Below are 13,499 nucleotides of genomic sequence, written 5' to 3'. Positions count from 1 at the left end.
GGTGCCTGAGGCCCCGGGCTGAGCTGCACACGGGGAAACCCTTCGGGGGACTCAGCGGTTGCCCGGTGAAGCCCCACGGAAGCACAGGAGCAGCCAGGCCAGACACAGGTGGCCTTCCCAGGAGGCCTTCCTCAGGGTGCCTGGAGCCGCTCTGCTTTGAGGGCTTAATCTGTTTAAACAATGAAAAGTTTCTCTGAGCAAACAAACTTCTTCCACAGAATTGCTTGTAGCAACCATTCAAAAAAACCAAAAAACAGAAAGGTTTTCCGAACAATGAGTATTTGTTCAGAGATGAGGAAGATATGTAATAGCTCCATCTGGTGACACTTGACCCTCAGCAGGAATAATGCTGCCTGTCTGCCCTAGCAGCAGAAAATGGAATCTCTGGTAGGAGAGAGGCGTTTGGGTCATTTGTTACAACATTTTTATTGATGGAAGCAAACAGACAGGTGTGTTAATGTGTTTCAGTGATATTTATAGGAGCTTTGAAAAAGAACAAACATGCTCTGCCTTGTAAATGTGACATTATAGGCAAAATTAGCTATTTTTCCCAGCTATTTTTCTAGTAACCATTAGAACAGAGATTAACCAATTCTCCTCAGCATGAAATGATTTTTTAAAAAAAAAGTCTAAATGTGCCTGACAGTTCATATTAACTTTCTCAAGAACAGTATTTTGGAAAACTTTCCAAAATTCAGATAACTTTTTTTTTTTTTTTTAGCATAGTTACTTCTAAGACTTCTAAGACTTCTGAGACATCAGAAGATGGAGACATCATCTCCTGTGTGGAGATGATAGTGTACTTTACATGAGATGGCTGGTCCACAGAGGCTAAAAGCAGCATTAATAACTAAGTGAAAGCACATAAATGTTAGAAACCAGAAACTGAGTTCCTGGTTCCGGCTCCAGAAGAATGGATGTAATTTATTGTAGGAAAATGTCTGTAATGCATGGATGTGTTGCATCTGAATTGTATCTGTAATTAGTTGGATTCTTTGCTTTCTCTCACATCAAGAGATTTTGAGATACTTGTTTATTGCACTAGCACCCAATTATCTCCCTTTTCTTCCCTTTTTCCTTCACAGTTTTGCTTCAGACACGTACAAAAGATGCAGCACCACCAAAACAAATATTCTGTTTAAGTTAGTGATATTCAAAGAGGGAGACTTAGACCGTGTCATACTGTGATCCAAACATCACACACTGACTCTGGATGTTTTTATGCATTGGTGAAGTGAAAATTGGTGAAGTGAAAAAAGTCCCCAATTCAGTATCTTGACTGGCAAAGTCATACAACTTTGATCTCATACTATCACAACTCCAAACACTATTATTCTAGTCCTGAGTAACTTTGATTTGTACTAAAAATAGAGATGGAGTTCTGCACATTTGCCTTCTATGACCTGTCATAAAACTCAGCTTTGATGCAAAAATCAAAACCGCCCTATGCAGGTCTTACACGCCACAGAAGTAGCTATATTTGTTTCATTATTCACTCAATGAAGTCATGTCAAGCACATTATGAAGTTTGGTAAGATGTCAGAATAGAAAGGATACTATGCAGGGGTTTAATATTCCAGTTACAGTTTCTTGCTAACTATCTTTGCAGTGGCACAAAGCTTGAGCATGAACTCTTGCTGGGGGCCTTCTTCACAGGTGAAAACCTTGCATAGGATAGAACGGGCATAAGCTTGAACTTCTAGTCTGAAGGCTTGAGGTATCAACAATGCCAGGCTATTAGCAAGGCAATCAACTATTAATGTTTTAAAGCTTCTCGCTGCTTCAGTATATGTAATTGAGTATTTTAATCATGTTATTATCAAGGAAGGAAATGTATTTTATGCCTATTAGCTAAGGATAAGAATAAAGATGGTTTTTAGTCAGCTCTAAGTGTGGCTCTTTACATCATATTTTCCCCTCTGAGAAAGCTTATGTCTTCAATAATTTTATGTGTATATGGCCCCTCTTGTTTTCTAGAGAAAAGACCTCTTACTATAGTGTCCCATTTAACATGAACACAGGCAAAAGAACAGAATGTATATTTTATAGTCAAGTCTTCCAGCAATTGCTGAACTCCACAACAATTGTCTGCTTATGGAACTGAACCGGTGGGCTGGGAGACAGAGGGAATGTCCCTGCTCATGCCAGATGACATTGCTTATCTTAAAGGGACAACTTTCTCAGGCCATCACCCGGACTACCAGTTCATTCCCCAAATCCCCCCCGCCTCTCTTCAGTTACTTATTAAATCACTGTTTCTTCAACAGGAAGCCCAGGAAATCACTGTTCACTCTGAATATAGGATTGTTTGTATTTAGAGTATTTATTGTGGCAAAAGAATTCACAGGTTTCCTTTAAAAGACTTTTTTCCATGTATAAGAAAAAATGGACTCTATGTGAAGAAAGGGAAAACCATATCTTGTTTTGGAAAGAACACTGAATAAGGGCACATGCAAAGTTCAAGGAGCTTTTTAAATAGTTTTCTCTCAAAATGTATCATTAGTTTTGTTCAGCTGCTCTAGTTTGTAAACAACTATGTAATCAATGAAAATATATTTAGCCTACCTTTAAAAAGAGATGTCTCCAGTATTAATTGGTAATAATAGTAAAATCATATGCAAGACAAAAATATTAAGATCTAGCATGCTTATCCTTTAACAAGTTCTATTCCAAAATTATATTACATATATTAATTTCAACTTTGTAAATGTTGCATAATCTCAAATCTTTGAGTAGTCAGACAGTGATAAAAAATGACTAAGAAACCAGACAACCTTTCTGTATTGTGAATGCTATTCATTTCAAACGTTACTTGCTAGTAAAGTGCTGTTACAAGCAAAATGAAATTGTTAGTGTCTATCGAAAGCAGATGACATTTTAGTAATATTCAAATTGTATTTGTTTTGGCAAATAGTTAAAAGCTTAGACATGTTTGTTTAACCACCCAAAGCTAATTCAGTATAAATAATATTGGTTTCCAATAGTTCTATGCTAAAAGGCACATACTAATGTTCCAGCAGTTCGTTCAAGTGAGCTTTTGCATGTAGAGGTTTAATTGTGCTTTTAAATAGTTACTGATTCAGTATGACCTTGAAAGTGACATTTGTGCATGTCTAAAATACCTTTTCAGAAATGAATCTCACACTCTGAAGGTGTAATTTCCTTAAGATTAAGATTATATATATCTATATAACTATGCTTGTTGATCTCTATAGATCTACATAGATATACACATATACATATATTCATACATACACACACAAAAGGGTATCTTCTGGAACAGCAGCAGAAAGTGCAGTCTATAGTTTTTTGAATTGTCTTCATAATAGAAAGTTGTTGGTACAGTTTTCAGGTATGAACTGTCTTGGGGTTTGTGAGATCCAAGGGATTATTTGTGATATTGCATGTGTCCCACATTACTCTCTTTCCTCACAGGCTGCTTCAAGCTCACTTCACTTCCAGAAGAGATGATTGGCAAATTATTTTCCATGTGATACTGAATAAGATGACCCACACTATCAAATATATGGTCTTTGGTTCTCACCTAATGAAAGAAGCAAAAGGATATACTTATGGTTAGATTGTGCTCATAACTGGTTGGACATGAGCCTAGCGCATCAAAGTCAAAAGGCATTTAAGCCACTGAACTCACTGGCGCAGGATCATTAGGCTGTAGACAGCAATTCAGACCTATCCTTTGACCTACTATTAGCTGATGTGAAAAGCAGAGGCCCAAGTTAAAGAGACTGGATGTAGAACTGGGCTGATTCTGCTATGAATGAAATAACCATTTTTTTTTCTCCACAGAAGAGAGATATTTTTCGCTAAATCCCACTGAGGATTACTTTTCTGATTTACTCTCTCCTCTGAGAGATGTTACTCAAGAGTGGCCCTGTAGCCCTGAGCAGAAGCAAGTAGAATGGAAGCGACAACAAACCAGCTCTACCTTTTCTGTATCCAGAAGTGTGTTACTAATCAAATTCATTATTTAACTTAGGGTTATTTTTCTAGCAACACAATAACGATTCAAAGGATGTATTAAGTGTATACACTAATTATCAGCACCTGGACTGACAACAATATTTAAGTACCTCACTTCTATTTCCATAGTCCTTCAGTGCTTGTAAGTTCTTGAATCGAACTTTTAAACCTACTGAAATCACTGACTAAATTTAAATTAACCTGGATGGAATCAGATCAGTTCCACCTCCTGGAATGCACCCATGCATTTTGACTGAAATATCTGAGCAGCCCTGAAATTTCAGTGTATGAAATGTTCCTACCTTGCCCTCAGGATCCACCAAGAGCAGATGCTTTGCTTGCCCTCCCTGAAGTCCACTGAGGACATACTGACCAGGTGACGTTGTGCTCTCTCGCACCAGAAAATCCCCATCGTTCACCAAGAGGCTCTCTGCTGCTTTCCTGTTTAACTTGCCATGGTAACAATCTTCATTCTTTAGCTGTTGCTTTATTTGGGGCAGAACACAGAGACCAGCTGTGTTGCTTGTGGCACTCTGCTGAACAGCTTCCGGTAACTCTAAAATTAAATGAAAGGGAATGTATTGGACACTTCACCTAGAACTTCATCCTAAAAGGATGCGAGACTATTTTTTATAGCTTTTAAAAAATTCAAATGATTCAGTCTTGAAGCTGTGGCCAAACCAACCTTACAGACTGAAATAATATGCACACATGAATGCTCACAGCCCTCCAGTGCATTAGGTAAAATTATCACACCATCTCCTCCCATACCTTAGATGGGAAAGCCTTGGGTCGCTAGGCAACAGGGATTGGAAACAGGAATTTTTCTGATGCTCTACTGCTTTGGGTTTTTATTTCTTTGGTTGTATTAAAAAGTCAAATCTTCCCTGTAAAATCAAGATTTTTGTTGGTTTTTTAGCCACTTTTTATTTTTAAAAGAGCTAGTTTTTCCTTCTTCCTTAACAAGCTCTGAAAAGATTGTCACAGATCATTGGGAGAGTCATGTTGAGTGGCTCCAGCTATGTGCAGGAATGTAAGACAACGTGGCCAGCGTAGCCAGAAGGGAAGGATTACAGAATGATGCATCTGCTGTGAAAAAATGAACAATTGCTGAATGTACTAACAAAACTGGGTGGTTTGGGATATAGCCAGTCAGACTGCAAATGATTCACAGGCAGGATTTTTCTAAGGAAAATAAGAGGATACCACTTCTTCAATGGAATTGTGCAACATAAGGCTCCTCAGGATATAGCCAGTTCCTTTTAGAGCATAATACAGCCCCGGGTTGGAAATGTCTCAATGGTCATAGATTTCCTTTACTGTAGTTCTGTCCAGTCCTTTGCCCACTTTATTCTGCGGAGCCAACTCTGACAGAGAAAACACTCAGTGGGAAACCGTAAAAGGCAAAGCTAATAAATAAAGTATTTTCAATAATGAGGACAATCAGTAGCAACTATATAGTCATTTAATGGATATCCACCACTTTGAGTCTGTAAATCAAGACTTAATTTGACATGCGTTTAATAGATACTACTGATCAAACAGTTTGATTTAGGAATTATTGGATAAGATTCAATGGTTACTTATGGAAGAATTGAGAAAAGGTGGTCATAACGATCCCACTGTGACCTAGCATGCTACTGCCTGTGAAACAAAGGCATCTGAAGCCACTTCCACCTTAGAGTGGTTAAGATCTTGAGCATACAGCAGAATCCTCTTCCTTGAGGTATGGTGCAGTCCCAAGCATTCATATCATCTTAAATGATATCATGCTTATTATTACCTGTGGAACACTATTTATTGTCATCAATCAACTACAGAAGATGAACGGTTACTCTGCTTGCTTACCGTCACTACTTCTACTCTTTAATCCTCTTTGTCTCGAATTTAACAAGCAAAAAAAACCAACCAGGAAGGATTTCTTCCCCCTGTCTTTTCTACATTTCTTATGGGGAAACCAAAATCTTTCTCCATGTACACGGATGACAAGACCCCCTCTTTTCAAAGGTTAAAAAGATATGGTATTGCAATGGGAACCTACTGGCCTGACGCAGTGGGCTCCCATGGATCTGTGTTGTTGCTGTACCGCGGGCTGTACAGACTGCGGACTGCAGGGTCTGTGTGTTGATGTAACAGGGATCATCAAAAAGATCTGTTTTGTAGGCAGGCTTCAATAATGTTGCCTCTTTTTTTGTCTTCTGTACTCTTTCACCACAATTACCTGCAATTAGTATATAGTATGCACAGATTTCCTTCTTTTTTTTTTTTTTTAAAAAACTCAAGTTAATATAACTGTAAAAGCTGAAATAGGAACATTGTTGTTTTTATACATCCAACTAAAGTCATTCAGAAGAAAAAGAAAAATTGGCTGAGGAACTCGTTTTTCCTTATGACTAGAAGGCACAAGGAACACTATCCAAAATGAGTTAGAATGAAGTTTTCAAAAATGTTCCGCACTGGTTCAGTTCTGCTTCAATCAATGTCAGCAGTAAACCCCCCACTGATTGAAAAGAAATTAATACATACAACTCTACAGAGACACAAGCCATATACGTTGTTTGTTGCAAAACCCTTTCCTTCCCCTCTGCACCACAAAAAAAGCTTGTGGGAAGCCGAACAATTCTCTCCCTTGCTATTCTGGTGGAGCAGGGAAGATGGAGGAGGTTGGTGCTTTGTGGCTCTGCCTGGAGAGCCAAAGCCACATCTGTCAGGTTAGGATCCAAGCCTAGGAAGAGGCTAACGGAATATCCCCTGCAGGGCATGAAAATAATAGCACTTCAGCTAGCCAAATAGCATGCATATTTTTGCTCTTTAGCAAACGTTTTATTCATAGATCTATTCATTCATTCTTTTATTTGTTCATCCGCTCTTTGTAGAAACCATTTGATTCTCCTTTCCTTAAATCAGAAATAACACAAGAAACTATCCCCTGCAGACAGGGTAATGGATCGCTTCAGACGGTGCAGGTGGGAATTCAAAAAGGACCTCGCTGTGCAGTGAAAGAGATGAGTTGAGGAAATGTGCCCAGGGCTTCAGCTGTGGCAAGGGAAGTCCAGAAAGGGATGGAGGCTGGTGATCTCCTGGGGCCCCAGAGAGCAGGTTTTGCTAAAGGCAGATTGATCTCGGGCACAAAGCCACCCAAGGCAGGGGAAGGGCACGGTCACACTGAGAAGCCAGAGGTGCTGGAACCAAAGGCACAGTCTCCATTGGAACAACCACCTGACGCTGATAGTTTGGGTCTCATCAAGCATTTGTAGGGGGAAGGGGTATTTTCAGAGACTGACAAGCAACAGAATATCTTCCTTTTTCAAAGGGTATGAAAGGGAATAAAACAAAGAGTGTGAAAGAGAATAAACCCACAAAGAGCTACTGTACAGTATCAGGACAAGTAAAACAAGTGAGTCTGCCAGCAGACATGAAGATACGTTAGTGGCCTTTAGAAAAGCTGTAAGGCTTTTTTGTCTGCCCTTCATCTAGGGAACTAGAAATGACCCACTAAGCAGAACACTTTTCACCATTGTATCGAAAGCTAAGGGGCAGCTCTTCCAGGCAGTCTGCCTTGGTTAATTCTGCATATGCATGAGAAGAAAAACAGAGTACATACCCACAGTTTTGTTTTCTTCTGGGCAATTTTCATATATATTGATGAACGTCGGGCTGCCTGTCTGTAGAAAAATTGTAAAAACAGTCACGTAAAGCAGTCCCTTAGAAACCTCAGGTAACTTTAAAACATCCATGCACCAGTTAATTGGCATACAGGTAACTAAACGTATCTTCTTCACCAAAAAATTCCTATCTCCTCAAATAATATTTCATGCTGATACTCTTCTTTCTACAAGGAGTCATGTCTGGACATACTCCAACCTCACAGAGACCGTTAACTGCCCAGTTATGTATCTAAGGTTTAGTAGATACAGTATAACTCCTAGGTAATAAAGTTCAGATTTTCTTACAAACGTTCTTTGCAATAAAAACAAGGAGAAATAACTACAGACATCATGACTTGAAAGTGAAATGGTCACCAAGTTGTCTGAGCAGCACTAGAAGGTCATCAGAACTGAAAGGAAAAACAAAAAGTAACACCCCGTGGAAAAAAGGCATTTGCATTTACATGCTGCAGGGTAACTCCTTGCAACAACTCTGGCGAGCTTCAAATGCACGCTCAGGACATAGTCAAACACCTTTTCAGAGAACTGTTGGGGAAGAGGAGACCACCAGGCCCACAGCCGAGATGTGGAGCGTGGCTGAGGTTAACAAAGTGAAAAGCGGATGGAGCAGCCGCGCAGCACGCAGAGGAACCTGGGAGCAGTTGCCACCAGACACAAATAACACTTGGGAGCAGCAACTTTTTAGACAGCACCAACTGGATTCCAGCAGGCACGTCTGAGTGCGCTCCCTCTAAGCAAGCGGCGGTGCCTGCTTCCCTGCTTCCGTTCCCGGGGGAATGCCGGTGTGCCCAAGAACCCGCACAGCAGGCTTTGAAGTCTGTGCAGCCAGTCTGAACTCGGCTGGTTTTACTCCCTGACTGATGGGTTTTTATTCCCCACTATCCCAGGCAAGAGCCACAGATGTACGCATCTTTTGCTGCTGTGGCTGATTTAACAGAGCCTCTTGAAACACTCTAAGGGTAATTAATGTTGTATATACATTGCAATCAGTTAATGTTGTATGTATAGGTTGTAAAGCATAATGGACAGGATGAAATATTTATCAGAACCCAGAATCAGGAGCCAGGAGGTCCCAGATTTTGCAGATGTTCTCTCAGACAAGCCATTTAAATCTGTATTTATTTCCTTCTCACAGCTAACAAGTGAACAAGGGAATATTACTTGGTCTCCTAAAAGTACTCTAAGGACAAACCAGTTAATATTCAGAAAGTGCTTTGGGATTCAATTATGTACTAAGCATCATTAAATCTAGCCTAAAAAACCCTTTCCCAGGATAATCAGGACCTGGTTCTGATGTTAATGCCATGCTTTACACCACAGTAACACTTTATTATTCATTCCCATAATAGGCAGCGAATAGTTATCCCAGAAGATGATGTACTTACCAAGCAATACTGCTTTTTGCCCTGTATAAGACAGTTAGCCCTTTGGTCTGTTTGCGCTTTCATCCGCATGTCTAACACTCCGCCGGTGGGAGGCTCTTTCCCTGGAATTTCGTTGTAATATTCATGATCTTCCCTCTCCTGTGAATTCCCAGCTGATCCATTAGCATTTGCTGCCTCGCTGAAAAAATATGGGGGGGAAAAAAAAAGCAACTGATGTAATCAACTGCTTTCTAGTGTAGGCAAACGTCCCCAGTGTTTGCGCATCGCACAGTACACAGATTAGCCATATGGAGGCTGTAAAGGGCTTTGGGCCTGAACATTCAGAGCTGTTTATTTTTGCAGTTACTTCTTCCTGAATTAAAAATGGAGTCATCGCAGTTTGGGGTGCAGGGAGGTACAGTCATTTTCTTAGCACCAGGCAGCCCAGATCCCTTTTCTTTGCCTTGAAAATAAGAGCCACCTACTGAAACTTTAAGAGTGCCAATGCGTCATTTTTTAAGGTGTCCAAAATGTAGGCCATAAAACTAATTCCTCTGGCTTCTTGTCTCAACTGTATAAATCTAGGGATTGCTGTGCTGGGGGACTTACAAGAGAAAATTAAAACCTCATGGCATTTAGTTAGACAAGCCTGCAACTGTTTTAGCAAATCAAATATTGCTATCAAAAAAAAAAAAAGTAGTTTTCCTGAGTGGAATGTACCCTGATTTTAATAACCATAATCAATATAACTGTTCTGTTTCAGCTTGAAGAAAACACTGAATGACTTGAAGGAGAGCGCCCAGTGTTTTTCTGGAGCTAAACCAGAATGACGGTAGTTTAAATGTCCAGCTGATACACTGCAAAACAACGAGGTGCTTCCTGTACTGTCTCCGGTCCCGAAATAAAAAGCTCATCTCAAATCTTACTTCTCTGTTTAACAAGAATATAATTGGATAAAAGGCCTCGAGCAGGAAAGAGATAAAGTTCAAGTAGTTGATTATGTGATATGCAGTGCAAGTATTTGATTATGTGATTCACGGTAGTTTGGAAGTGGGTGACTCATTCACATAGCAATATCCGACTTCTCTGCCCTAGGACCCTTCTCCGAGGCTGGCTGCGGGTTAGGCTCAAGGAGGGAATCTAATTAGCCTCTTCCATCTCTCCTTGCTCTGATGTACTTGTGGCATAACCTAGCAGAGTTTCGTAGGAAAGGCTCTTCCTCTGGTTATTGTCCCCAGGGAAAACAGACCGGTATTAGCAGTGGAATGGCAAGAACCACTTCATACAATGAAATAAATATAAACCGGAGCTGGGGCTGCTGTTAGGTAATAAAACCAGTTCTGTTGCATCGCGCCAGGCACTGTACCAGTGACACCGCCTGCACAGCCACTCCTGGTGCTCAGGATGCAGTTAAGTGGCATTACAGCTTTACCTACTCATGGGAGGTAGCAAGTGATCAAATTTGGTGTTATGGTAAAGAAAAGACTGAGAAAAATAGGCATGGTTAACCTGTGAGGAGAGCCATAAATTAGAGCAAGAATTGTATCCCCAGTGCAATGGAAAAAGGGTAGTTGAAATGGAGAATTGTGGTCTAAAAATTAATCTAGGCCCTATACTTTGAGCAACATCCTGTTCTGCAGGATGGGAGCAGAACAGCAGAAAGGTGAATTACACTTGGTTTTTTCTCCACCACACACTTTCCACAACTGCAGCGAGCTTCAGCTTGGCACGGGTCAGGGCTGAGCTCAGTGTGTGTGTGTGTGTGTGCATTTATAGAGCAGAACTTACTTGGGCAGAGTAATTTGAACATTTGTTCAACTAACTTGCATCATTTAAGATAAGGCTGTTTTAGCTAAGGAACAATATGGCTGAATTCTGTGCTGTTATGCACCTGTACAAATGTCACTGAAATCAATGGAGTTTACTGGAATAAGCTAATTTTAGTCTATTATACTCTGTACATACAGCGTATACTACAATTAGCATATGTCCGGAAGCATATCCAAAGCATCTTATTTATGGATCACTCTGGAATATATTGTTTTCCTGAAAAGTACTGGAGAAGAAAACTGCCAGTTAAATGACTGAGAATATGCTGACCTTTCATTAGACGTAACCAGGCTGGATGGGTTCTTCAGGTACTGTTTGAACCGGAGCTCAAAAGCCTGCCCTATGGTGTTTATCACCTCCTGCGCCATCCCGTTGGGGCATTCCAGTATGTGGCATGCTGCAAAGAGACATCTTACTTTAATTAAGTAAATGCACTTTATACTAGAAAATAGAGACACAAGCTATATTGCTTGCAGCAGAAAAGCTAGGCATGAAACTATGCATCTAGATAGCTTTAGGACGTTATACAGACTGAGATTTTTGATGTGTTAAGGAAATTGCTCTAGGTATTTTTCAATCATAGTATTAACTTATACCTCAATAAAAGAAACTCTGCATTTATGCTTTCTGCATGGAGTGCTCCTGTATCTCCTTTTCTCTCCCTGCCTGACAGTAAGCAGAAGCAGCGGAGAGAACCAGCCCTGCCAGTGCTCAGTTTTCATATGAAACAGCAGGAAAACACAAGTGTGGGTGGCTCCGGCAGCCTGGGGCAGGGCTCCCTCGGGCCAAGACCACGCTCCTGCCACCAGTCCTTGCTCTCATGCACAACCTCAGGAAAGTCACTCCAGCAGTGAGTGCCGAGTGCCCAGGACAGCCCTCCCCTCTGCAGAGCCACCATGAGATAGCACTCAGGGATGGCGCTGGGCCAGCCGCCAGCCCTGCCTGCAGGCTGCCAGGGTGCAGGAGTTCTGCACATCCCAGCATCAATACTGGGACTTACTGTTGAACTTGCAGGGTGCCCTCAGTTAGTCAAAAAAGCAATGCAGGTGATATGCAGGTGATGGAGCTACAGAGAGGCAGCAGGCCAGACTGTTAAGGCTGCAGCCCAGCTTCTACAGATTTTCATCCTGATTTTCTGAGCCATCCATGGCACCCTTAGAGCGAGCTCTCCTGCGAGCTGCCACTCTACCAACTTTATAGCCATTGGCAGTGTTGCTCTGAGAACCGTCTGGCATGAAAGAAGCAGCCAAGGGCCAGTCTTTCTTCTGTTGCAAGCAAATAATTAGAGCAATGCAAAAGGGATTTTGCAAATCCCCTGGCTCAGCCTCCAGAGGGAAGAAGGTCTCACACACCTGAGTATATACCCCACTCTGCCTTCCAGCAACATACCCAGGAGCCTGGGTTAGATGAGGAGGCTCATTCACTACCTTTCCCCTCATCTGGAAGTTGTCCCAGAGCAGGGCAGCCGCCCACCTTTCCAGGCTATGCCCTTCCTCCCCAGGCGAGGCCGGCTTGGGAAGGCTTCCATCCCTGCATGGAGCCAGCAGCTAGTACAGCTTTAGTCTGACCTGCAGACTCTCACTTCATTGCACAAAGAATATGACATTTAAAGCCACGACCTGCATACCATCACCCATATCCATACAGGAAATTCAGAAATTGTACGGAATATTGAGCTCTTCAGTAGCTTTCTTATTTTAAAACTCAAATAATTCCTTGGTACAGATAAAGCAATCATATAAACATGTATAACAATCTGAAAATTGTTTCCATACCTCTCTGATTAACAGGATCTTTTGCTACATATGCAACGTAGTCTGTTGTATCCTATAGGAAAGAAGACGACAAGTGACTTTAAAATTCTCATTATGAACAAACCTACCACCATAACAAAGCAGCTGAGTATAGAGAGAGATACTTTTAGCTTTAAAAAGCCTGCTTCTTTCAGGGAAAACAACCAGAGGTGCTAGCAAAGTGGGCTAAGGGAAAGATCAGCGACGCGCTGGTAGCTATCGACATAGTAATCGTGCTGGAACCTTTTTCTTGTAATAATGCACTAGATGGTTTGGCATTCTTTCGGTCTTCAATAAACTGTGTTTTCAATGCCAAACTGTGCAACAGGAATAGAAACACAACTGGTGCCTCATCAGCAGGCAATGCTGCTCTCTTCCGCTGCTCCCACGGAGCTCGCAGCCTCCCCTGCGTAACGCATTAGAGCTGCGTGACTGCCAGTCCCAGCTATTAGCTGGGACAGTCCTTATCAATATCAGCAGAAGATAAAATAGTGCTAATATACTGCAAAGGACAAGTTAGAATATTCCCAACTTGTAGCATGAAGACTGAGTTTTGAAGGCATCTTAGAGAAAAGTTGATCTTTAAAATATCACAGAACACAAATATCACAGAACACAATCTGATCTCAATTGCTGCTGCCTGATTTTAGTCCGGCTATGATCAGGTTAAATTACTCTGGACCTCAAGGCTGCTGCTGAGATCAGACAACCTCAGTATAATCAGTTGTCTGTTTCAGATTCTCGTTCCAGCCAACATTGAAATAATCCTCACTTTTTCTAGTGAAACTGAAAAGGGAACTGGAATAGAAAAATTAACATTTCTAGTCATACTAGAAAAGCAAAGAGTCGCTTGATAATTCAGT

The 13,499-nt window shown here is 41.2% G+C and overlaps 1 protein-coding gene across 1 annotated transcript in view; it reads right to left on the bottom strand.

Moving 5' to 3' along the window:
- Positions 1-2,304: 2,304 nt before the first annotated feature.
- Positions 2,305-13,499, bottom strand: part of SHC4 (SHC adaptor protein 4) — a 33,689-nt gene continuing 22,494 nt past the window's right edge. The window contains exons 6-12 of the mRNA XM_075159516.1: positions 12,619-12,670; positions 11,114-11,240; positions 9,035-9,212; positions 7,586-7,646; positions 6,023-6,202; positions 4,284-4,537; positions 2,305-3,544 (exon numbers count right to left, since the gene is read on the bottom strand). Coding sequence (XP_075015617.1) covers positions 3,389-3,544; positions 4,284-4,537; positions 6,023-6,202; positions 7,586-7,646; positions 9,035-9,212; positions 11,114-11,240; positions 12,619-12,670 — 1,008 coding nt within the window. The 3' untranslated portion in view covers positions 2,305-3,388. The remainder of the gene's footprint in view (positions 3,545-4,283; positions 4,538-6,022; positions 6,203-7,585; positions 7,647-9,034; positions 9,213-11,113; positions 11,241-12,618; positions 12,671-13,499) is intronic.

This window comes from Calonectris borealis, chromosome 11, assembly GCF_964195595.1.
Source record: "Calonectris borealis chromosome 11, bCalBor7.hap1.2, whole genome shotgun sequence".
NCBI lineage: Eukaryota > Metazoa > Chordata > Aves > Procellariiformes > Procellariidae > Calonectris > Calonectris borealis.
Note: the sequence above shows the minus strand (reverse complement) of the source record. Positions and strands in the feature narration are given on the sequence as shown.